This window comes from Podarcis muralis, chromosome 3 (assembly GCF_964188315.1).
Source record: "Podarcis muralis chromosome 3, rPodMur119.hap1.1, whole genome shotgun sequence".
In the NCBI taxonomy this organism is placed as follows: Eukaryota; Metazoa; Chordata; class Lepidosauria; order Squamata; family Lacertidae; genus Podarcis; species Podarcis muralis.
This window is the reverse complement of record NC_135657.1, coordinates 18,782,473-18,805,339: the sequence shown is the minus strand read 5'-3', so window position 1 is coordinate 18,805,339 and position 22,867 is coordinate 18,782,473. Positions and strand designations below refer to the sequence as shown.

The 22,867-nt window shown below is 48.7% G+C and overlaps 1 protein-coding gene and 1 pseudogene across 3 annotated transcripts in view; both read right to left on the bottom strand.

Annotated features, from left to right (window-relative positions):
- The window catches only part of LOC114594774 (phosphofurin acidic cluster sorting protein 2-like), a 189,686-nt gene that overhangs the window by 18,402 nt on the left and 148,417 nt on the right, over window positions 1–22,867 (bottom strand). For all 3 annotated transcript variants that reach the window (XM_028724888.2, XM_028724889.2, XM_028724890.2), the window contains exons 3-11: window positions 18,048–18,137; window positions 16,065–16,190; window positions 14,531–14,690; window positions 13,635–13,726; window positions 12,951–13,031; window positions 11,231–11,290; window positions 6,312–6,463; window positions 2,378–2,471; window positions 1,669–1,740 (exon numbers count right to left, since the gene is read on the bottom strand). In XM_028724888.2, the coding sequence (XP_028580721.2) occupies window positions 1,669–1,740; window positions 2,378–2,471; window positions 6,312–6,463; window positions 11,231–11,290; window positions 12,951–13,031; window positions 13,635–13,726; window positions 14,531–14,690; window positions 16,065–16,190; window positions 18,048–18,137 (927 nt within the window). The remainder of the gene's footprint in view (window positions 1–1,668; window positions 1,741–2,377; window positions 2,472–6,311; window positions 6,464–11,230; window positions 11,291–12,950; window positions 13,032–13,634; window positions 13,727–14,530; window positions 14,691–16,064; window positions 16,191–18,047; window positions 18,138–22,867) is intronic.
- On the bottom strand, window positions 15,352–15,451 carry LOC114595081 (U6 spliceosomal RNA; annotated as a pseudogene).

The window sequence follows — 22,867 nt, the reverse complement described above, 5'->3', positions numbered from 1 at the left end:
CACAGAAAGTCTTTCTTCTTTCACTCTTTGGTAACATCAAACAGCTAGTATACCAAGCCAGCCGCTTCCCCTGCCTGACTGACAGGAGAAAGCCAGCTTCTCTTCCCCTGGGCAGGTATCCTTGGGCAAAATGTGCAGAGCCAGCCCTGGAAAAGAGCTCTGTTCCCACCCTCTGCCCCCCAAGTCGCAGATCAGCTTCAGCTAGAAACTGGATATTTGGTGTCCCTGCCACTCGGCCGGCAGAGATACGGCAAGCATCCTTGCTTCTGACTTCCAAGAGCAACTTGAAAACCCTCTTATGCCTGCGCAGCTGTACAAGCTTTCGTGATCAGCTGCTCATGTTAACGATTATTTTGTATTGCTTTTATGTTGCTTTATGTTTCAGCATCCCTGTGAGAATTTTTGTAAACCTCACTTTTTCTATGTGTTTCACGTTTCATCTTTATGACTGCTGTTGTAATAAATAATCCTTCATAAAAATTATTGCACTATTCTTCATTAAATTACACTGGGGAACAATTTTTTTTTTCATTTTCTGTGGCATGAGATTTTTCAACTGTTCTTATATGTTCTTTCAATGCTGATTTCAAATCTGAAATCAATTTTTGTGTACATGCTATAGTTATCTTTCAATTACCGACTTTTGCCGATACAGTGGTACCTCAGGTTAAGAACTTAATTTGTTCCAGAGGTCCGTTCTTAACCTGAAACTGTTCTTAACCTGAAGCGCCACTTTAGCTAATGGGGCCTCCTGCTGCTGCCGCGCCGCCGGAGCACAATTTCTGTTCTCATCCTGAAGCAAAGTTCTTAACCCGAAGTACTATTTCTGGGTTGGCGGAGTCTGTAACCTGAAGCGTCTGTAACCTGAAGCATATGTAACCCAAGGTACCACTGTATGTCATATTTACACTGGGGATACGTGGACACTGACACGTTGATCTACCCTAACCACATGGTAATTATTGTTTTGCAAACTTAATTTTTATTTTTATAGTTTTGTAACCTAAATATTTGTGTTTTTCAGATCGGACCGTGGCTTCTTCAAGTAGACAAAAATGTGTAAACAAGCCTCATGCCTTTTGTTATGGATGTGGCTGCTACGCACTTCCTTGTCAAAGACGCAATATAACAGCATTTGTGAGGCGTGCCTGTAAAAGCTATTTTGAAATTCCCCTGGGCGACCAAGACAAGAAATGGGCTCTGCATATTGTTTGTCACAATTGTGAGGAAATGCTTAGAGACTTGACAAAAGGAAAACGGAAGAGTATGCCTTTTGGGGTTCCCATGGTTTGGCAAGAACCAAAGGATCACACAAGTGACTGCTATTTTTTGTTTCCCAGTGGTATCTACAAGCCGTTGTTATTCAGGTACTTGGTAAAGCCTTTCTGTTGTCCAGGCAGGAAGCTGACCATTTTGAGATCCACACAGATGATCCAGTTGTGCTCCTCACCAGGTTCACTTCCTTCATCTTCATTCAGAAGAGACAAACCCCTTAAAAACTGGAATTGGGAGTTCCTCAGAGTGCGGGATAGGTCTAATTGCTGAAGGAATACTGGGATAGGTCACAGAATGTCTATATTTCTTGCCAATACCCTTCAAAATAGCATAACAAAACGAGCAAAGCCTTGCCCGGAGAGGGCTGGTAATCACTCATCACGCTGGACTCACCATAGCCGCTGTTTCCATGACACCCTCGTCTTGGGCGCGAGGGACACCCACTTTCCGCTTCTCTGCTTCTCCCTGGGCGAACGGGGACAGGCGAGGAGGCAGTGGGGAGAGGAGTGAGAATAAAAGTTGGAATAAGTTAGTAGATAGGACCTCTGATTCAAGCATCTCCAAGAAGAGAGCGGAAGCAGGTCGGTGCTGAGCACAGGGAAAACAAAACCCTTCCAAAACACACTTTGCTTGGTTTAGGCGCCCCAGGAGAGAAGCAACATGGCGGCGGAGGTCAGGGGGCAGGGAAGCCCAATCCCCAGCACTGCAGGGACCAGGGTGCCCCCAGCGGCTGAGCCAGTAAGTCCAGTTAACCCACCTCTCCTATACTGTGAAAAGAAGCAGCTTATCCAGGAAAAGACAGGGGGTGGGGTGGGGGAAAGGAGGAAGAAATGTAACAGGGATTGCTCTCGACAGCAGGCCGGTTCTGGAACAGTGGCGGGGGGAGCCTGAGGCTTTCCAGATGTTGTTGGACTACAACTCCCATTACCCGTGCAAGCTGGGGCTGATGGGAGCTGGAGTCCGGTAAATATCAGGTGGGCCACAGGTTCCCCACTGCTGTTCTGCGGGGGGCAGGCCCAGGCAGGCAGGCTGCTAGCAGGGGGAAAGAGGAGGAGGAGGAGGAAGATGAGGAGGAGGAGGAGGAGGAGGAGGAGTAACTCACAGGGCTGCCCGACTCTCGCTCCTGCCCCTTTTGGCCGTGCAGACTGCTGATCTCAGTCTGGGAACCAGAGTGAGAGACGCCCTCAAAGAAGCGCCTGCAGGAGAAACAGACGGACAGACAGACGGACAGACAGACAGACAGAGAGACAGACGGACAGACAGAGAGAAAGAGAAATGAGGGAGAAGTGAAGTCACCATCACCCGCCCCGCCCCCTGGGCTCAAACCCCTCCCCAGCCTCTGCCCCCAGGAAGCACCGCAAGCAAAAAAACCCGTCACCAGAGCCCTGGCCTGGCCTGACATGGACACACAAAGACAGTTGCGGGGGGTGGGTGGAGGGAGGTGGTGGGGCCCGTTGAGCAGCGTGAAAGCAAGTCTTCACCTTCGAGGCAGAGAAAGGACACCGCAAGAGCAGAGCACACCCGTTTCCAGGCAGAAAAAGTCATGTCCTCCCCGTTCCACTAAACTGGGAAGCTGCTATAGGCCAGTTCAGGCCACTGGTCCATCTACTGGCTACACCCAGGGGTGGGGAACTTCAGGCCCTCAGGCTTCTTCATCTGGCCCAGGCCACACACCCTCTGCAACACCACCACCTTTCGCTTCACCATCCTTGCTTTGTGCTCTCGAGTGGTTTTTGCCAGGCTGGAATTTGCCCAAAATTTACATTTGCACGTGGCATGCAGCTCTTGAAAAGTTGCCCAGAAGGCAACGCCTCCGTCGGGTTGCAAAAGATATGCTAACCCTGGTCTGCCTTGACTTGCAGAGGTTCTCTGGAGTTTCAGGCAGGAGTCTCTCCCAGCCTACCCTTGGAGATACCAGGGAATGAACCTGGGACCTTCTGCATTCAAAGCACGTGTCCTGCCAATGAGCCACAGCACTTTGCTGAGCAAGAAACTGCAGACATTGCAATATGATGAGGTTGCTAAGAAGCCCCAGAGAGAGAGGCAAAGGCAAGTGGTTCAAGCTCTGGCCTGGATTTTAACCCACGCTGCAAGTTCTATACCAAGGGCCTGCCTGAGTGCTGTACAGACCTCTGCTGGGGTGTCAGCAGAGGGGATGGGAATGACTTAGGCTGTGTCTGACTTCAGACGCCTGACACAGCTTCAACAGCTCCCCCTACCTTGTCAGGCTGTTCCTGGTGCATCAGAGCTGCAGCTCTAGACAGTACAGACAAACGTAATGACTGAGAACCTCAAATGTAGGTGAAGATGCTGGGAGAGTTACAAGTGCCTCCAGCTGAGCAGCCAAAAAGCTTTTGTTAAACAGGAAGAGAGTGGTTTCCCTTGCTCTTCTCTGGTCACCAGTGAGCTGCAAAGCATTTAGCAAGCACATGTAGCAACCAAGTAGGCTTGTAACCTTTGCAAGGACAACCATCATATGTCCCAAGGTGACCTCTGTGCCTAATGTGCTCCTCTGACTTTTCACTGGCCATGCATCAAGGTCACTATGTAAGAGGCCACTCCTAGCAGCCACTCCCTCACTACGGAGTTTCCGCGTTCTGGGAGGTTGCATAAAGCCACATTCTCATCCTTTGCAATGAGCAGGACCTTTTCCTGCTGGGTCTGATGTCTGGAGATCAGCAGGGATAGCAATATTTCAGAAGTCAAACACCTCACCTAATCCAGCATCCTGTTTCACAGAGAAACAAGTTAAGTATAACTGGTTTAATTCACAATGAAATGGGAATGCCTGTGTGCACTGGTGGAAGGGTTTAACTGGAAGATTCCTCTGAAGCTAAATTCAGAGCAAAAAGGCTCTCTGTGCTGCCTTGATGGGCTGATAATTAACTGTTATTGTTCTCAGGCTGGAGTTTTAACCTTAGATCACATGAGAGGTACTGAATTGCAAATTCGCCATTTTGGAAGGGTGTTGGCTGAAGTCTTTGTTCCCAGACTCTGTAGGGATGTAAAAGACTCCCAAGGAGCTGCGTACCCTAAGGAAGGATGCAGTCTGGAATACAGGCTGTGAGGAGATACAGACCCCTGTTTCCTTCCTCACTGCTTTTATATCTTTTTCGGTGGTATGAAGTAAGAGGAACCCCCTTTTTGCGCCGCTCAGTGCTTTCGGCTGGAGACCTCCTCTCCAGTTTTTTTCGGGGGGTTAGCGTCACCTTCACGCCCCCTCCCTCTCGTTTTTCCACAATGGGTGTGCTCCACTGAAGCAGAGCACTTTCCCCGACCTGCTCCTCAAGTGCACCACGCCGGAAGTCGTTTTTGAATAATATCTAATGGGTCTGGGCAATGCTTCAGTTCCAAAAGGAGTCAGTTTTTATGCATCCAGCTGCTTCAAGCTGTGCAACATTAATATCTGCAATAAGGCCAACCAGACACTTCCTAGAAGCTTTACAAGCGCCCCCCCCCCAACCCTGCAACTGACTACATAATTGGAGGTACCAATTTGCAATTAGGATCAACCACTGGGTTAACGTATCCTTTGTGAATTTGTCCCATCCCCATCCCTTGAAAACCATCAAAGCCAGTGGTGAGGAACCAACGGCTCCCCCAGATGTTGCTGGACTCAATCAGCTTTCAATCAGCATGGCCCACAATTGAGGATGCTGAGAGCTGGACTCCTGAAACATCTGGCAGGCCATGGGTTCGCCATCCCTGTCCTCAACTGGTGCCCATCACCACATTTTGCAACTACAGAGGCCAGTAGTCTTGAAGCCACTGCCAAATCCATTACCTTTACTGAAACCTACCATCCCCGTTCTTCAAACCCATGTACACTTTTCAAAACCTCTGTCCCAGCGTTGGGGACCCTGTGGCTCTCCAGATGTAGTAAAATTGCTACTCCCGTCATGTTTGACCGCTGGCCATGCTGCCTGGGGCAACTGGGAATCAGGAGTCCAGGCACAGGCTCCCCAGTCCTGCTTTATCATCTCCATCTCCCAAGAGTGTTTTTTTTCTGAACCCCAAAGTTCCAGAAGTTTTGATCTTTATCTGCCAGGGGAGCTGCTCCTGCCCTGATCATTTGGTTGTGCTTTTCTGCACCCTTTCCTCAGCTCTATGATGAGAAAGGGGATCTGCAGGATCGTAAGAGAATATGAAATACCAATATGTATGTTCTGTCTTTCCACATTGCTCCATCCTTGCCCCAGAAGAACAAGCCATTTAAACACAGCTGCTAAGTGAGGTGGCCGGGCCTATCTCCTCTACCAGGCTCTGAGATGCAATTGTTTCCCCCCCCCCCATCTCCCGCCCTGCCCCTCTTCCAAGCGCACACGCGAAAGGGCTGCTTCTGAAGCAGGGATGGACGTGATGGTAAGCCCTCCCCTCCCTCGGGCAGTGCAGCCTCTCGGAGGAGGGGCTCTCCTGCTCCATCAATCCACGCCGGTCTCTGGTGGGGCTTACGCAGGGCTCTCTATCAGCCTGTCAAATCCAAGGTCAGCCTCAAGTTATCAGCATCTATCACCCAGCTACTTTATAGTCCCAAACCTCCCTCTTTCCCCCTCAGAAAATGAATCAAAAGTGCAGGAGCTGTGCCTCATAAGTCACACCCTGCCGCTGGGACACCGTCAAGGAGCCTGGCTTCACGGTGGGAAAGGAAACCAAGGCTGCGAACATTTAAAGTGTATTTAAAGCACATTCTAACCTGCCCAAATGGCCTGTTTTTTACACCGTGAGCTGCCCTGAGATCTCTGGGTGAAGGGTGGCGTTACGCATTTAATCAAGAAATAGATAATAAATGCCCTGCACAGAGTGACAATCCATAGCAACTCCTAAGAGTTCCCAGGATTCCTGAAGTGTTTTAAATGCAGGGTGTGCATGCAGCTGAACCGTCTTGTTTTTCCGGCACGGCGTCTGCCTGGGGGATTGCGTCTCCTTTGGGGAAGGAGGAAATGGCCTCCAGGGCACAGGGGAAGACCTTGCAACCCTACAAGTCGCCCGTTGGTACGAGGCCTGAGCTTCTTGCCTCACCTCCTGTCGGCTCTTACCTCAGGGTGGGCTTTGGAGTGCTGTGGACGCTTTCGTTATCCTCTATCTCGGGGCCGCTGTCACTGTTGTTGCATTCCTCGAGGCTGTCGTAGAGCAGACCCAGGTCCTCTTCCACCTCCTGCGTCTGATCCACTGGGTCAGAATCCAGAACCTGCAGAACCCAAAACACACAGTGGGGTGTGGGTATACTCTCACGTTCACCACAAGACCATTTTGAAAATGAATTTCACCACTTGTAACCCCGTCTTTCCAAGACCAAAAATTAAAAAATGAAGTCACCAAGTGTTGTAATCCATTCAGAAAAGGTTGAAAATTACAGATTTTCTAGCATACTCTATTTATTATATTTGTAGCATGAAATATAGGAAAGTTTCTTATTTCTTTTTTTTAAAAAAACCCTGCATGTGACAAATTTTAAGGCACATGGAATCCTTTTTTGTGTTACACAGCTAGGCAGGGAGGCAAAATACGCCCCAACTACTGGAGGGGGGGGCACCTCTTAGCTGGAGCTATTTCCAAGACATATTCTTCATTAAATTGTCCCTACAGATTCTCGAACTGGTCTTTACATCTGGATGTGACACTTCTCTGTGCAACTGATCTGCCCCGTTATGCTATGGTAGTTCTGTTGTTTTTGCATTTGTAACCTGTGTTATGCGCTATGCAACAAAATTTAAAAGCCAACAGTGACATTTAAAAATATTAAAGCACTCTGATATCACTTTAACAGTCAGGGATTCCCCAAAGGAATATTGAGAATTGTTGTTTGTCAAGGGTGCTGACCCCATAGAACTACAGTTCCCAGCACCCTTAAAAAAAACAGTTGTTGGAATTTAGGGGGGAGAGACCTGACTGCTAAAGCGGTATAAAAGTGCGTCAAATGTGTGGTGTGGATGTGACTGTTGCTTTCCTCAATCTCTTTTATCGGGGTGTGTGGAACCTTAGGTCTCAGGCATGAATGAAGTGCTCTAGGCCTCTCTATCTGGCGCTTGGGGTCACATTTCCTTCATAGGACCTCCCCCCCTCCAATAAACCCTGGCCCTTCCCCACAGTCTCATCAGGAGGTTTTTGCCTAACTGGGAATGTGTCTTTGAACTCAGAGGATGCCTCCTTGCTTGCCTGGCAGGAAGAGGAAGAGATGTGGGTCTTGTGGGTGTGGATGTGAAAACCTCTGATTTCTGAGTGGATGGAATATGTGGCCTATTGTGCCAAGGTTAGAGCCATCGCCTGTATTCTGCCAATGACTCTGTCTGGCCACACTCACTGCTGGCCCCCAAAAGCTTCCTTATAAGTTTGCGTGGCCCTTGGAGTGAAAGCCGCTCCCCACCAGGGGCGTAGGAAGGGGGTGCGGGGTGTGTGGGGCACCCCGGGTGTCATCCTGAAGGGGGGTGACATTCAGCATGGCCCCCCTACCCGTGACGACTCCAAGCCTGGTGAGCAGCAAAGCTGCGGCTCTCCTCCTTCCTTGCTGTAGGGGAGGATGGTGGCGCTGCATCAAGATCCGCCCCCGAGGAGGATTGTGTAGTCGCACCAATCGGCCCTGTGGGTGGATTGCCCCGCCCCCGTGGGCAGATTGCCCCACCCCCAGGTGCAAGGCAATGTGTGCCGCTCTGGGTGCTGGAGACCCAGTTCTGCCCCTGCTCCCCACCAGTCTGACACCAACAAAGGGGTGCTGGGGATTCATCTTCCATCCTCTAATTTGAAAGGCACACTTGCCCAACTCATGAAAGTAATCCTCTTTATAGGTCTTCTGGGCTGTGGCAATTTATATTTGTTATAAGCTGTCTTATCCACGTTTGTTTTCTGTTATTTGCTTTTCCATTCGCAATGCATATACTTGTGCTTCAATAAAAAAAAAGTCTTTTCAAAAAAATCCAATTACCAGATTCTGTGCCAGGCATCAGATTCCACACGAAATTATCCACACTGGGAGTTTTGAGAAGACAAACAGCTCTGTGTATAGCTACAGAAACAATTGATTCTCCAAGTCACTTCCACACCGCCCCCCCTTTGAACAAGCTTTTTTACTCCCCAGGCAGCTTTATTTTTTTTTTTACTCCCTTCTGAAACACCTTTATTTACCTTTCTAAGGCAGAAGTGCATCATGTAAAACACACACACACAACAAAAACACAACAACAACACCAGTTGGTCATTGTTAAGACTATTTAACTTTAAAAGTGAGTTTGCTTTCTTCTTCCACCCTCCCTGCTCCTTTTCCCTTTAGTGCTGTGTCTTTTTTAGATGGTCAGCCTGCTAGTCAGGAGTGTCTCATTTCAAATGATTTATTGTAAGCTGCTCTGGGAGACTTTTTGGGCTGAAGAGCAGGGTGCAAATATCCTGGATGAAACAAATAAATAGTTCAAGCTCGAACCAGGCCACAGGGGGGAAATTAAGAGAAGTAGAAAGCACATGCCTGCAGCATCATGGTCTGCCCAGGTTTCTAAAGCCAGTGGAGTTTGGAGTGCACTCTGCAACACCAGGCAAAAATCAAACAATAATCTATTGAATTTCCGGGGACGGGGGGGGGGGGGGAATCCCCTTTTGCTCCCCTGCAGTATCAAAATGCACACACTCTGACCACAGAAAGAGCTTTTTTCAGCTGTTTGGTACCAGACAACATCACCCACCAATCTCCCCTTTCTCTCTAGTTGTGGCCATAGCAAATACTTCTCATCAATCTCATGCAATCAAACGGATGAAACGTGGTGAGGGTGTGTGTGTGCTGCGCCCCCTCTGCCCGTCCGAACATTATCTGCTCAGACCTGCTTGGAAACCCTTAATGATGACATTTTGGTGACCTGAAGCCAGCCGATTAACCAAGGCCGAAAGGATAAATAAATAATACTGTAAAGGGGCAATATATCTGCAGGATTTTTAATTTCATCCCCCCCCCACCCGCCCCTTTTGTTCATAGAAGATGGCATTAAAACAGCATGTTAATGGCATTTGAGGATATTACTAATGATGAAAGCTGTGAATGCTAAGTAAGGACGGATTGAAATGGTTTTTGTTTTGTTTTTTGTTTAAGGGGATCTAGCAAGGTTGAGGGGGGGGGGGAGCAAGCATTTGGATGCTGCCAGAGTGGGAGGAGGAAGCAGAGTTAACCTACTTCTCATGCACCAAGCATGGGGGTTCTGATCTTCCTTGCCCTAGTGTAAATCCCATCTGTACTTCAGCTATGAATATACAAAGTGGATTTATACTGGGTTAATGGCCCACCTAGTCCAGGATTATCTCCTGCAGCCTTTGCCAACCTGAACTCCCAGATGTTCTCAACTACAACTCCCAGTGCTGGCTGGGGCTGGCGGGAGTTGCCATCCAAAACATTGGGAGGGCACCAGGTTGCCAAAGGCCGGTCTGCTGTGCAATGCAGAGGTCCTTCCAGAAGAAGCCACCCCAAACTTGGCTGCCAGAGATTCTTTTCTACTGCTGGCGCTGGAAGACTGCACCTTCTGTACTCAAAGCATGCGATCTGCCGTCAGGCTGCGGAGAAGGGAAGAAGGCCATTCTCTCGCCTCTGCAAGAAACCAGCTGCCCTTGGTATACCTGAAGGAACGTCTCCACCTTCATCGTTCAGCCCCGGACACTGAGGTCAAGTGCCAAGGACCTTCTGGCGGTCCCCTCACTGTGAGAAGTGAGGTTATAGGGAACCAGGAAGAGGGCCTTCTTGGTGGTGGCACCTTCCCTGTGGAACGCCCTCCCATGAGATGTCAAGGAAATAAACAACTATCTGACTTTTAGAAGACATCTGAAGGCAGCCCTGTTTAGGGAATTTTTTTTAATGTTTGATGTTTTATCGTGTTTTTAATATTCTGTTGGAAGCTGCCCAGAATGGCTGGGGGAACCCAGCCAGATGGGCAGAGTATAAATAACAAATTATTATTATTATTCTTCACCCTCCACAGTCTCCTGGCAGTGGCCATTCATCTGTCTGCAGCAAGGGTTAAATTAGGCGAACAGGGTAGTCTGTGTCAGGTCTGCTGGGAGACCACCCCATGCAGTTCCTCCTTTCCCATTCCAGCCATAGGCGTTGTCCTTCCCCCAACTTAACGCACTATCGACTCACCGGGAAATAATTAAAAAATCCAATTCAAACTTGGAAACGGAGGGAGAGAGGGAGAGCCCGAGTGTCTTCGTGGCTCACAAGGAGACCCTCCCCGGAGCCTGAAGAAAGACGTCAGTGAGGGCAGGGGAATCTCCGAAGATACCGGAGGTGCAGCGGGACTTTGTTTACTCTGTTCAGCCTCCCCGCTTAACAGCTGATGCGTGTGGTGGCGCAGAAGCAGCCGCCTTCCCGTGCATCGTCCCAGCCAGTCCCGGAGGACCAATTCTAGTTGTGGCTATTTGGGGATGCAGTGTTTTTGGCAGGGGTTGAAGAGAGAGCGGCAGAGAGGGCGTTTAAAGGGTGTTTTATAGAGGATGCTCCCCACACGATTTCACTTATGTGCGCAGGGCCCCCGGAATGTGTAAGGGGGGGGGGAATGTCTGCAGTTCTCCACACCTACTTACAGGCATGAAGTCAACCGTAGACAATGAAGCTGTCTAATACCGAGTCAGACAATGGGACCATCTAGCTGAGCAGCACCTGCACTGGTCGGCAGCTGCTCTCCCAGGTTTCAGACAGGGAGTCTTTGCCAGGGTCATCTCCTCCCTGGAGATGATGGGGACCTTCTGCGCTCTAAGCAAATGTTCCACCCCTGAGCTAGCTAAGCCTTCCTCAGCAGGGTCCTGCTCACAGGGTGCCAGCTGCCCAAGAGACAGGTGTTGTGTTGCTCCTGCAAACAGGAACCTATGTCGGGGGGGGGGGGGCAAACAGGAACCTATGTGGGGGGGAGGAGAGGAAAGGAAGAGGAGGGCAGAAGAGAGAAAGCCGGCTGGCCACACGCCTGACAGGGACAGACTCACAGCTTCTTACCTCGTCCGTCACTTTAAACCTCTTCAGCAAGGCAACAAATTTCTGCTTGAAGTTTGGTTGCTAAAATGAGAAGGAAGTTGGGGATGGGGGTAAACATTTCAATCACAGTGCTAGAGGCTTCTCACTTCCCACCTACCCTGGCTACAGAAACATGCCTCGCTGGTTTTTAAAAAGTTTTCCTGAAGGCAAAACCCACTAGCCAAAATAATAATGATAGGGATGAAAACCCTAAGCAGGCCCAGCTCCAGGTATTGTTGGGCAGGCTGCCCCCTCGGCACCAACCACCCCCTGCCCAGTACAGTGGTACCTCGGGTTAAGTACTTAATTCGTTCCGGAGGTCCGTTCTTAACCTGAAACTGTTCTTAACCTGAAGCACCACTTTAGCTAATGGGGCCTCCTGCTGCTGCGCCGCCGGAGCACAATTTCTGTTCTCATCCTGAAGCAAAGTTCTTAACCTGAAGCACTATTTCTTGGTTAGCGGAGTCTGTAAGCTGAAGCGTATGTAACCTGAAGCGTATGCAACCCGAGGTACCACTGTACTTATCACCGCCACCTCCACTCAGGGCTCTTGCCATGGGTGCTGACAGCACCCCAATCCCCACAGCAGCTTATGGGCCAGTTCTCTTGCACTGCCTATTATCAACACTACCTTTCCTCCAGCCTCCCATTGGAAGCCAGGGACACTGGAAGTTGTTTTATACTGAGTCAGACCACTGGGTCCATCTAGGTCAGTTTTGTCTGCACTGAGCAGTAGCATCGACTCTCCAGATTTCGGACAGGGGTCTCTCTGCACCTTACCTGGAGATGCCAGGGATTAAACATAGCACCTTCTGCATGAAAAGAAGATGCTCTACCGCTGAACTACGGCCAACGACAAGAACACAACGTACAACTGCTTAATAAATCATCTGAGCACTGAACAGAACGTGGGAGCAGCCATGGTCTTTGCTCAGAGGACTTGGAATCTGCGAGGCCAGAATACAGGCTTTGGGTGGGAAAATGTCAAGACCCATTACTGCCCCAGCCCTGACAGAGCTGCCACTCCGCTGACAAGCAGCCCTTTCAGCCACATCTAAAAGCAAATCAATGTGGCAGCTGACTCGTGTGCCCCTAAGTGCTGCGCGTAAGCAGGCGCACGAGAAGCCTGCCATGTAGACGGCCATTTGGATGGAGGGATGTGGAGGTCAGGAATCAACAGTGGATGGGGGTTTGCATGCATGGATGGCTTGAAGGTGCCGGGTTGCTGAAAAGCAGCTGCCACACAAAGGCATGTGCTAAGAGCATGGGTGGGGAATCTGTGGCCTTCCAGATATTGTGGGACTCCATCTCCCATTCAGCCCCAGCCAGCATGGCCAACGCTTAGGGATGATGGGAACTGTAGTCCAACAATAACCAGAGGGCATCAGCGGAGAAGACTGTTATATGGGATCAATGAGTTACGCAGCTTGTCTATTACGCAGATTAAGCACATTTGTTTATTTTGCACAATTTACTCGGCTCCTGCTAATTTGGGGGGAAATAACCGGAGATGAACTTCATACCAACAAGTTCAACTTCTGGTCAACCAGACTCTAGCCTGAGCGCTATCCTCTATGGCGCCATGTGCTGGGGAGGATCGGAGAGCCTCCCGCATCTAGTCTGTTGTGCTGGGAATAAAATAAAATAAAAACTCCGACCCCCACAAACTCCCCTTTGGAAAAGCAAGGAAGGTTGTCTTTACTCTGGTCATCGATGTGGTTCTGATCATTTTCCGCCTGGCTTTCTTCGGCTTCCTCACTTCATCCTCTTCATCATATAAATCCTGAGAAGCGAGAGATGGCAGCACAGAATCAGAAGAATGTGAAGTTCCACCCCTCTCCACGTGGCCCTCAGAGATGCACCAGGCAGCTCCCCTCACTGGCCTTATTTTGCACTGGGCAGAATGTGTCCCTGAACTTGATAAAGACTCTGGCTGGTCTGAATGGAGGACAGAGAGGGGTGAGAGTAGAAACTAGCCTGCTGTAGAAAGGCGAATTTGTTGCCCATACCTGCCACGTGGCCCTTGAAAAGTTGCCCAGAAGGGACTGTGGCCCTCAGGATGGAAATACCATTTTCAGGCTGAGCAAGACCACTGTACGTAACTGATGGCAATACGGGTGAGCTGCTAAAACAGCAGCATAACTTGGAAGGCAACATGGGGAGAACAGCAGAAGTCAATGTGCTGCCTTCGTTGCTGGGACTCCAACTCCCATCAGCCCCAACCAGCACAGCCAATGGTTAGGGATGGTGGGAGTTCTAGTCCAGCAACACCTGAGAGGCACCACATTGGCTACCGCTGTCATAGAGGGAAGGTGAGACCCGAATAGACAGACAGACAGACAGACAGACAGACAGACAGACAGCAGGTTGGTTGGTCGGTAGCTACCTGGCCTTGCACGGCATCATCGCTGGCTTCCTGCTCAGAGGAAAAGCTGTCATCCTCTTCTTCAGAGTAGTTGTCAATATCTGGAGAGCGATCTGGAAAGGGAAAAGGCAGAGACCATGGCCAAACTGCACTGAGCCAGCAAGGGGAAAGGAAGGGAGTCTGGGGGAAAGAGGAAAACATGGAACGGAGCCACTGAGTTTGCCATTAAGGCCTAGGAATCTGTCACTGATGGCAGGGAGCCACTGTAAGGATTCTGGAAGAGGTGTGGCACAAGCAGAGTGAAAGAATAGAGGGCATGTTTAGGAAACAAAGCTATTCTGGATGGATGTAGGAAAAGACGTATCACAGGACAGAAAGTCAGTGAAGGCACAGATGAGAGTTGGATGAAAATCTGACCAAAACAGTTTTTAGGTACTAGGCTCAGAGAAGCTTTAGGTTTAAGGAATACATTACTATGTTTGCGATAACTTTTAACAAAAACAAACAAACCCTGAAGCTTTTCTTTTAGGGAGAGTTAGCTAATGGAATTAATGGATTATGCCAAAATGGCAAGATTAATGGGTGTAATAAGAAACCAAGAAGAAGAAATTATTAAAGATTGGGGAAATTTTGTGGTATATTTGAAAAACTCATGTATACAAATAAGCTCATTAGCAGGACTAACGTAAAACTAGCAGTTAGATTATTATGAGAAACTAAAAAATAACTTAAAAGATAGAGTAATGTGGAAAATGCAGCATGAAAATTAAAATTTAAAAGAAACCACAAAAGTGGGGTGGGGGGAGTCAAATACATGCGATTTGTGTTTTTGTCATTTGCATGTCTGTAAATTTCTTTTGAAAAACCGAAAAATAAAATTTATAAATAAAATAAAATAAAAATAAATAACACATTACCAGCTTTGATTTTGGGGCCAGAGGGGACGTTTCCATCCTCGTGATCAATGGGCTGGCTAGAGAGAGAGTAGATGCTGATTTCGGCCACTCGGATGCTCACATCCTTGATGTTGCTGTGGAGGCCCAGGAGCTGCCCTCCATCTGTCGGGTGCTGCATGACCTGAATAAGGGATCAATGATACTCAGCACACAGGAGGAAGCCTCTGGAGCAGGCCAGTGACCTGCCGTAGGGAGGCAGAATAACATGTATTTGGGCTCCGTGTAGAGAAATGTGTTATACATTGGGCTGCCTTTGAAGATGGCATGGAAACTGCAGTTGATGCAGAATTCAACAAGCAGAATGTTGATCACAGCAGGACTGTCTGAACAAAGAACACCACTTTTGGCATGACTGTGCTGGATACGAATTAGTTTCCAATTAGTTTCCAGCCTTAATTCAAAATGCTAGTTTCCGCCTATAACGCCTTATGCAGATTAGAAACTCAGGGCCTTAAAAGATATCACTTCTCCCCACAGGAACTAGCCTGGACCCTGGACCTGGTCGGTACAGCATGAGACTCTTAATCTTAATGGGTTTGAGCCCCATGTTGGACAAAATATTCCTGAACTACATTGGGTCGGACTAGAAGAATCCTGTGGTCCTTTCCAACTCTACAATTTATGATCATTATCTTGAGACCCTCCTTAGTATGGTCCCTCCATGCTCAGAAGTTGGTGACACGAGATTGGGCCTTTCTAGTGGTGGCCCTTAGATGTGGAATGCTCTCCTCAGGAAGGCACACCCAGCACACCCCACCCATCCCATTTTTTTATTTTTTTAAAAAAATATGGAACGCTTCACGAATTTGCGTGTCATCCTTGCACAGGGGCCATGCTAATCTTCTCTGTATATTTTAGTATATGTGCTGCCGAAGCGAGCACCCCACCCATCCCATTTATATTTATATTTATATTTATATTTAGGCGCCAGGCAAAGACTTTTCACTTTACCCAGGCTTTCAACTCTTATTTTGAAGGGTGAAACTGTGCCCTCTTTTAGTGGGGTGGGACCTGTAAGCTCTACCTTTTTTCTATACAGCTGTGCTTTTAGGGTTTTTTATTGGAAATTCCTAATTGACTTTAAGGTAACTCGCTTTGGTTCCCTCCGTGAAAACAGCGACTGGCAAATTCAATGAATAACATCAGCATAAGCAAGCAAGCAACTCCCACCATCCCTTGCCATTGACTTTGTTTGCTGGGGCTGATGAGAACTGCGGCACAGCAACATCTGGGCCTTCATGTGGAAGAGGAGCTCCATATACAGGACCTACCTAGAGGAGGGGCTGCAATTCTACTCCCTTGCACAGGAGGAGGCTTCTGGGACAGACCAGTCCCCTCCCACGTACAAGAAAGCACAACCTGCAAAGATCTTGAGAAGGTGCCCTGGAGCCTCTCCTGCCTCCCATCAGCTCTGGCACCACCAAGAGCCCATTGCTCAGAGATGGTTAAAGGCATGGGACGCCCACATAACTGCCCACCTTGCTGCTTCCCTTACCTCAGCCATGTTGATGATGCCCACTGCCAGGGTCTTGTAGCCCAAAATAGTGCGGTTCTTGTACCTCTTTCTGCGCTGGAGCATGATTTGGAGCTTGTTGCCATCACGTTTCAGGAAGTGTGGGTACTGCAGGGAGAGGAGGAGACAGATTCAGATAATATGCTGTTTTTGAGATGTCAGTTCGGTGTAGTGGTTAGGGCAGAGGTCGACAACCTAAGGCCCATGGGCCGGTTCTGGCCCATGAGCTTCCTGGAACCGGCCCACGGCCGTTTCGTGGATCGGTGTGGGGATTCCATGTTCTCTCCCCCCCCCCCCGCAGCACCATTTTTTTCTCACCGTGGGGACCGACTTCCGGGTCGGAAGAGCGCTGATATAGTGTGCGCGCATGTGTACACGCTATTTCTGGCGCACTTCTGGAACGGAGGAGTGCCCGTGCGCACACGCTATTTCCAGCACTCTTCTGACCCGGAAGAGTGCCAGAAATAGCTTGAGTGCACCCACTGGTGTGCACGCTCCGGCCTACTAAGAGGTCTACTGGGGAGTGGACTGGACCAGCCTCAAAAAATGTGGCCAACCCCTGGATTAGGGTGAAGAAGAAGATGATGAATTACACTTATTAGCCACTTTTTCTTCCATTTGCAAGAAGTAAATGCAAAGCGACTTATGGTATAATAGAAAAAAAATTAAACCAACATAAAACGAAAACAAAACAAAAGCTAAAACATTAACACACGCAGAAGAGGGTCTAACACATCCCACCCACTGAAGAGATCACATCATCTAAAACTCTTCAAGCGAAAGGTCATAAGCCCGGCTGAAAAGAAACGTTTTTTGGCCTGGCACCTAAAAGTAGTCAGTTATGGTACCAGGCATGCCTTCCTATGGAGAGCATTCCATAAGTAGGCTAGTGCTAGGGTTCAAATTCCCCACTAAGCCATGCAGCTCATCGGATGGCCTTGGTCTGGTCACAGTCTCTCAGCCACCCTCACCGAGTTGTTACAAGGATAAAATATAAAAAGGAAGATCCACATACACCATCTTGAGCTCCCTGAAGGGCAGGTGGGATATAAATGTAGTAGGAGTAGGAGTAGTAAGTAAATAATAAATAAGAACCCAGCAGAGAACTCAAAAAGAAACAAGCTTGATCTCTCAAATGCTCTCCATGTTTTCTTCCATGCATCTCCTCAACACTGGGGAAACCCAGTCAGATGGACGGGGTATAAATAAAATATTATTATTGTTATTATTATTATTATTATTATTGTTATTATTATACCATGGCTAGCAGTTCACTCAGCCTAGCCCATCCTTGCCCATTCTGGTGTCGCTCCAGATGCTCACTAGATCTTATCTCCCATTATCCCTGACTCTAGGAAGAAGAGGAGTTTGGATTTGATATCCCGCTTTATCACTACCCTAAGGAGTCTCAAAGCGGCTAACAATCTCCTTTCCCCTCTTCCCCCACAACAAACACTCTGTGAGGTGAGTGAGGCTGAGAGACTTCAGAGAAGTGTGACTAGCCAAGGTCACCCAGCAGCTGCATGTGGAGGAGCGGAGACGCGAACCTGGTTCACCAGATTACGAGTCCACCGCTCTTAACCACTACACCACACTGGCTCCCATACTCTAGGCCATGCTGGGGGACAACAGGTTGGGGCAGGCAGACTCTCATGAATGGCTGATATGAAAGGAGCCTTTGGCTGCCATCCTAAACACATTTGCTAGGAAGCAAGCCCCACTGAACACAGCAGAACTGACTTCCGGGGGGTAAACATGTCCAGGGCTGCTGTCAGAATAGTAATCATACCCTACGCGTGCAAGAGAAAGCCTCTTCAACAGAATCTCAAGGAAACTCCTAAAGCTCTTTCCTGTCTGTTCCCAAATGCACGGTCCGTTCAGAAAGCCAGAGATGCAGGGAAAAGATTTTAATCATCCTGCCCTTGGGACGGTTCTCTGCTATCTGGTGAGCAAAGTTCAAATTACCTGCAACGAAAATGTCAGTTCCAGGTCAGTCTCCATCAGGCCTCCAGGGGGCAGAACATATTCATTGGATCTCAGGACTCTCTTTGAACCCTGCAACAAGACCCGGATTGAAGTGTTAAGAGTCAATTATCGCATCACAACCTCAGCTGGCCTGTGTAAGGGAGGAGAAACACAACGCCAAGAATTTGATGACACAAGGTGAAGCAACAGAGCAGTCTGTATTAAGCAGAAGAAGAGTTCCAGAGATCTGAGCCTTCAAGAAAAGGAAATGGGGAATGTCGGGGCAAGGGGTGGCGCCATGTCACTGAAAAGCAACTAGGTACAAGTGCTTTAAGAAGACTTTCTCCTAATAAATGAACACAGCAAGCAAAATTCACTGTGAATGAGTTCACACAGGATGACCCAGGGAGCCACAGAAGGGTTGCGTTGAGCTTTACCTATATATTTCAATATATCTTGCATTTATGTCATGCTTTTTAAAAATAACAAATACATATATACAAGCAAATTAGGGACGCCGGTGGCGCTGTGGGTTAAACCACAGAGCCTAGGACTTGCCGATCAGAAGGTCGGCAGTTCGAATCCCCGCAACAGGGTGAGCTCCCATTGCTCGGTCCCTGCTCCTGCCAACCTAGCAGTTCGAAAGCACGTCAAAGTGCAAGTAAATAAATAGGTACCGCTCTGGCGGGAAGGTAAACAGCGTTATCGTGTGCTGCTCTGCTTCTCCAGAAGCAGCTTAGTCATGCTGGCCACATGACCCAGAAGCTGTCTGTGGACAAACGCCGGCTCCCTCGGCTTCCAGAGCGAGATGAGTGCACAACCCCAGAGTCGGTCACGACTGGACCTAATGGTCAGGGGTCCCTTTACCTTTTATATACAAGCAAAGACAGGCAAGTCTTTTTCACCACCCAATTCTCCCACAGCACACCACCTGACAAGTCCTTCCATTCAGCCGACCACAAATTGTGGTAGACCAGGGCATGGTCAACTAGCCCTTCTTGCAACCAATTATTTCAACACACTCCTGGTAGTCTTACTGAGTTTTAAACGAGGCACGTTGAAAGGTTTGTCAGCTGTTTGGCTTGTGAGGAAGGGGGGGAATGTCAAGAGTTGTAGGAAATGAAGAGAGCTCCCACACTTTAATGTCACAAGTATTCTTTTGGATTTTGGATGCAACGACATCGGTTGGCCAGCCTTTCTCAAGCTGGTGCCCTCCATAAGTTTTGGCCTATAACACCCATCAGTCCTGGCTGATGATGGGAGTTTTAATCCAAAACATACGAAGAGTGCTAGGTTGAGGAAGACTGCTGTAAGCAATATGATGGCTGAATGCATGAAGTCCAAAACTGCAAAGGACTCATTACTCTGGGGTTTCATCTTTGCTACTGTGTTTGAACAAGTGCAAAAGGTCACTCTGACGGGCAGCAGTTCTCCAGGTAGAGTCCTTTCCTAACTCTATTACCCAAGATCCTTTCAGCTGAAGGTGAGCCTTGGGATCTACTGCACAGAGGATCATGTGCTCTGCTATGAATGGACAGAAAAGCAGAGCGTGGTGCTGTCAGAATAATTCTTATGCTCATAGGTAAAGGTAAAGGTAAAGGGACCCCTGACCATTAGGTCCAGTCGTGACCGACTCTGGGGTTGCGGCGCTCATCTCACTTTACTGGCCGAGGGAGCTGGTGTACAGCTTCTGGGTCATGTGGCCAGCATGACTAAGCCGCTTCTGACGAACCAGAGCAGCGCACGGAAACGCCGTTTACCTTCCCGCCGCAGTGGTACCTATTTATCTACTTGCACTTTGAGGTGCTTTCGAACTTCTAGGTTGGCAGGAGCAGGGACCGAGCAACGGGAGCTCACCCTGTCGCTGGGATTCGAACCGCCAACTTTCTGATCGGCAAGCCCTAGGCTCTGTGGTTTAACCCACAGCGCCACCTGCGCCCCGATTTTATGCTCGTACCTATGCTTAAAAACAAACTTTCCCAGGTGTTTAAGGTTGAAGTATGCCTCCAGTTCTCATCCGGAAAAAGCAAGCACAACTTATCAAGCCCCAGCTTGGCATTCCTGAACCGAGGCTGCCCCAACTGCAGAGTCGCTTAGATCCTCCACCTCAGCAGCCAAGCCACTGCTAAGAAAGCACTTGCCTATTTCCCTGCTCAAATGAGCCGGGGGGATTTTCTCCATGCTGCAGGGAGGGTCGCTCCACTGCCAGTGAGAAGTTCAGAGAAAGAGCAGAGCAGAGCCAAATTATCCACCCACCTCGCCTTATTAAGCCGCGCGGAATTAACTTGGCTCGGGGGCAAACATTACACAGATCTGTCTGAGTGGAGAGATTCCACTTCCAGCAGGATTAACCTGGCTCACCTTGGGAGGGGAAAAGGAAACGGATTAGCCGGCGGAGAGTTGCGGCAGCTCTCCCACTTTGCCCACCAGGACTCCCAAGGCGTTATGCTGGTAATGCCCTTTTAATTAGTTTTAAAATAATATTAATCCACCAAGCATTATCGAAGAAGGCATTCTGGTGCCTTAGGAGCTCAAAGGCACTCAATGTGCGAGGGAAAAAAGTAGCCTTTGCTGGATACTATAATCCTCTGGGGTTAAGTCTACAAGGTGAGCCACAATAAGGAAGACAAGGGGGCAGGCGGCCAGTTGGAACTGGTGGGGCGCAAGGCAGGAGGTCAACAGTAGGTGGAGCTAATGCCACACACGCAGAGTCAACAGGGTCTGGTTTTGACAACCATCCGCCTCCCTGCTGAGTTTTACAAAAGCTACACCGATTAAGGAGAGGAAGGAAGCTGGCAAGTGGTGTCATCCACTGGACTGGTTATAAGCAAGATGACCGACTGGGGTGGAGGTGCCCAAAGGTAGACTGAGGCTGGGGAAGAGCCCCACTCACCCTTATGAACCACCTCAGCTTGGTGTATGCTGTAGGCCAAAGCCCTAGGCATCACAAACAAAAGGATTTACTTCCGAGTAGCCCTGCTTAACATTGCACTGCTCGCTCTAGGATTCTTTGGACAGGGGTGAGGAACCTGTGTCTCTCCATCAATGCATTCATTCGAAACTGTGCTTTGCAGGGTTCATCGTCCTTCATCTGGGTCTGTCTGGTGGAACCCTACATCAGGGATGGGGAACCTGTGGTCCTCCAGACATTGCTTGATTACAGCTCCCACTGTCCCTGACCACTGAGCACTGTCTAGCGCAGGAAGGAGGGGAGCTCAACATCTAGAGGGCCTCTGGTTTGACAAGAGCAGGGGCTAATCTGAGAAAAGCCTCCCACAAACATTTTGGTGTGGTTCCCTAGACCAGATGGGTAGGAGATGGGCTTGATGCTCTTGATGGGGCTACACTTCCTCTGAAGGAGCAGGTTCGTAGCTTGGGGGTACTCCTGGATTCTTTGCTGTCACGCGAGGCTCAGGTGGCCTCAGTGGCCCGGAGTGGCTTCCATCAGCTTCGGGTGGTGGCCCAGCTACGCCCCTATCTGGACAGGGATAGCCTAACTACTGTTGTCTATGTTCTGGTAACCTCAAGGTTAGATTACTGCAATGCGTTATACGTAGGGCTGCCTCTGAAGACGGTTCAGAAACTTCAGATAGTGCAGAATTCAGCCACCAGGTTGCTCAGGGATTTTTGGGGGGGTTGGTTATTGGGTTATTTTTATTCTGATTATGTATTTTGTGGTTTTATATTTTGATTTTATTTTGTGAACTGCCCTGAGACCTCCGGGTATAGGGTGGTATATAAATTCAAACAACAACAACAACAACAACTTAAGAAACTGGATGGTTCATGCAGGAGAAAATGGTTGTTCATCTAATTTGGTGCCAAGACATAGAGCGCTTTATAGGTCAAAATAAGCCTAATAAATTATGTCTGGAAACAAACTGGCAGCCAGTAAAGAAACAAGAGATGTCTCATGTATAATGCACTGCAGTAACCAGAGCTGGACATTAGCAGGGCATCAGTAACAGTCACAAGGCTCTCTCTTTGTAGGAAATGTCACAACTGGTTCACAGACTTAAGCAGGTGAAAGGTGCTTTGTGCCACACGGATAGAATCATAGAATTGGAAGGTACCCTGGGGGTCATCTAGTCCAACCCTCTGCAATGCAGAAATCTCAACTAAAGCATCCATGACAGATTGCCATCCAACCTTTGCTTAGAAACCTCCAAGGAAGGAGAGTCCGCAACCTCACAAGGGAGACCATTCCACTGTCGAACGGCTCTTACTGTTAGAAAGTTTTTCCTGATGTTTAGTTGGAATCTCGTTTCTTGTCAAGGATCATTCAGGCCACCAAATTAAGGCCCCAATCTAACAGTACTCAACAGTGACAAATGTGATCCTTAAGGGGAACTGCAACCCCATCCAAAACAGATTGAACACCACCCTATTAATCTAGTGAGGCAGTTACTGCTAGTGCCACCATTTTGTATAGATTTAATTAGCTGTTATTCAGCCTATTACCAATTCCAGAGGTGTTCAGCACTTGAAACAGGGCAGGGGTGAGGAACCTTTGTCCCTCAGATGTTGCTGAACCACAATTTCCTTCAGGTCTAGCAAGCTTGGTGAACTGTCAGGGATTATAGGAGTTGTAGTTCAGTCACATCTGGGGGGCGGCAAAGGTTTCCCACACCTGAAACAGTCACACACAGTATTTCTACTTCTACCATTTTGCTCTGAAACAAACTCCCAGGCCTAAATAATGCCCTACTCTCTTTAAAGGCCAATTGTCCCTGGCTTCTCCAAACTCTCAGAAAGTTGACATAATTTGCCTTGTCAAAGGGCACGACCCTGAGCAGGTCAGAATTTATGGTAAAACCATG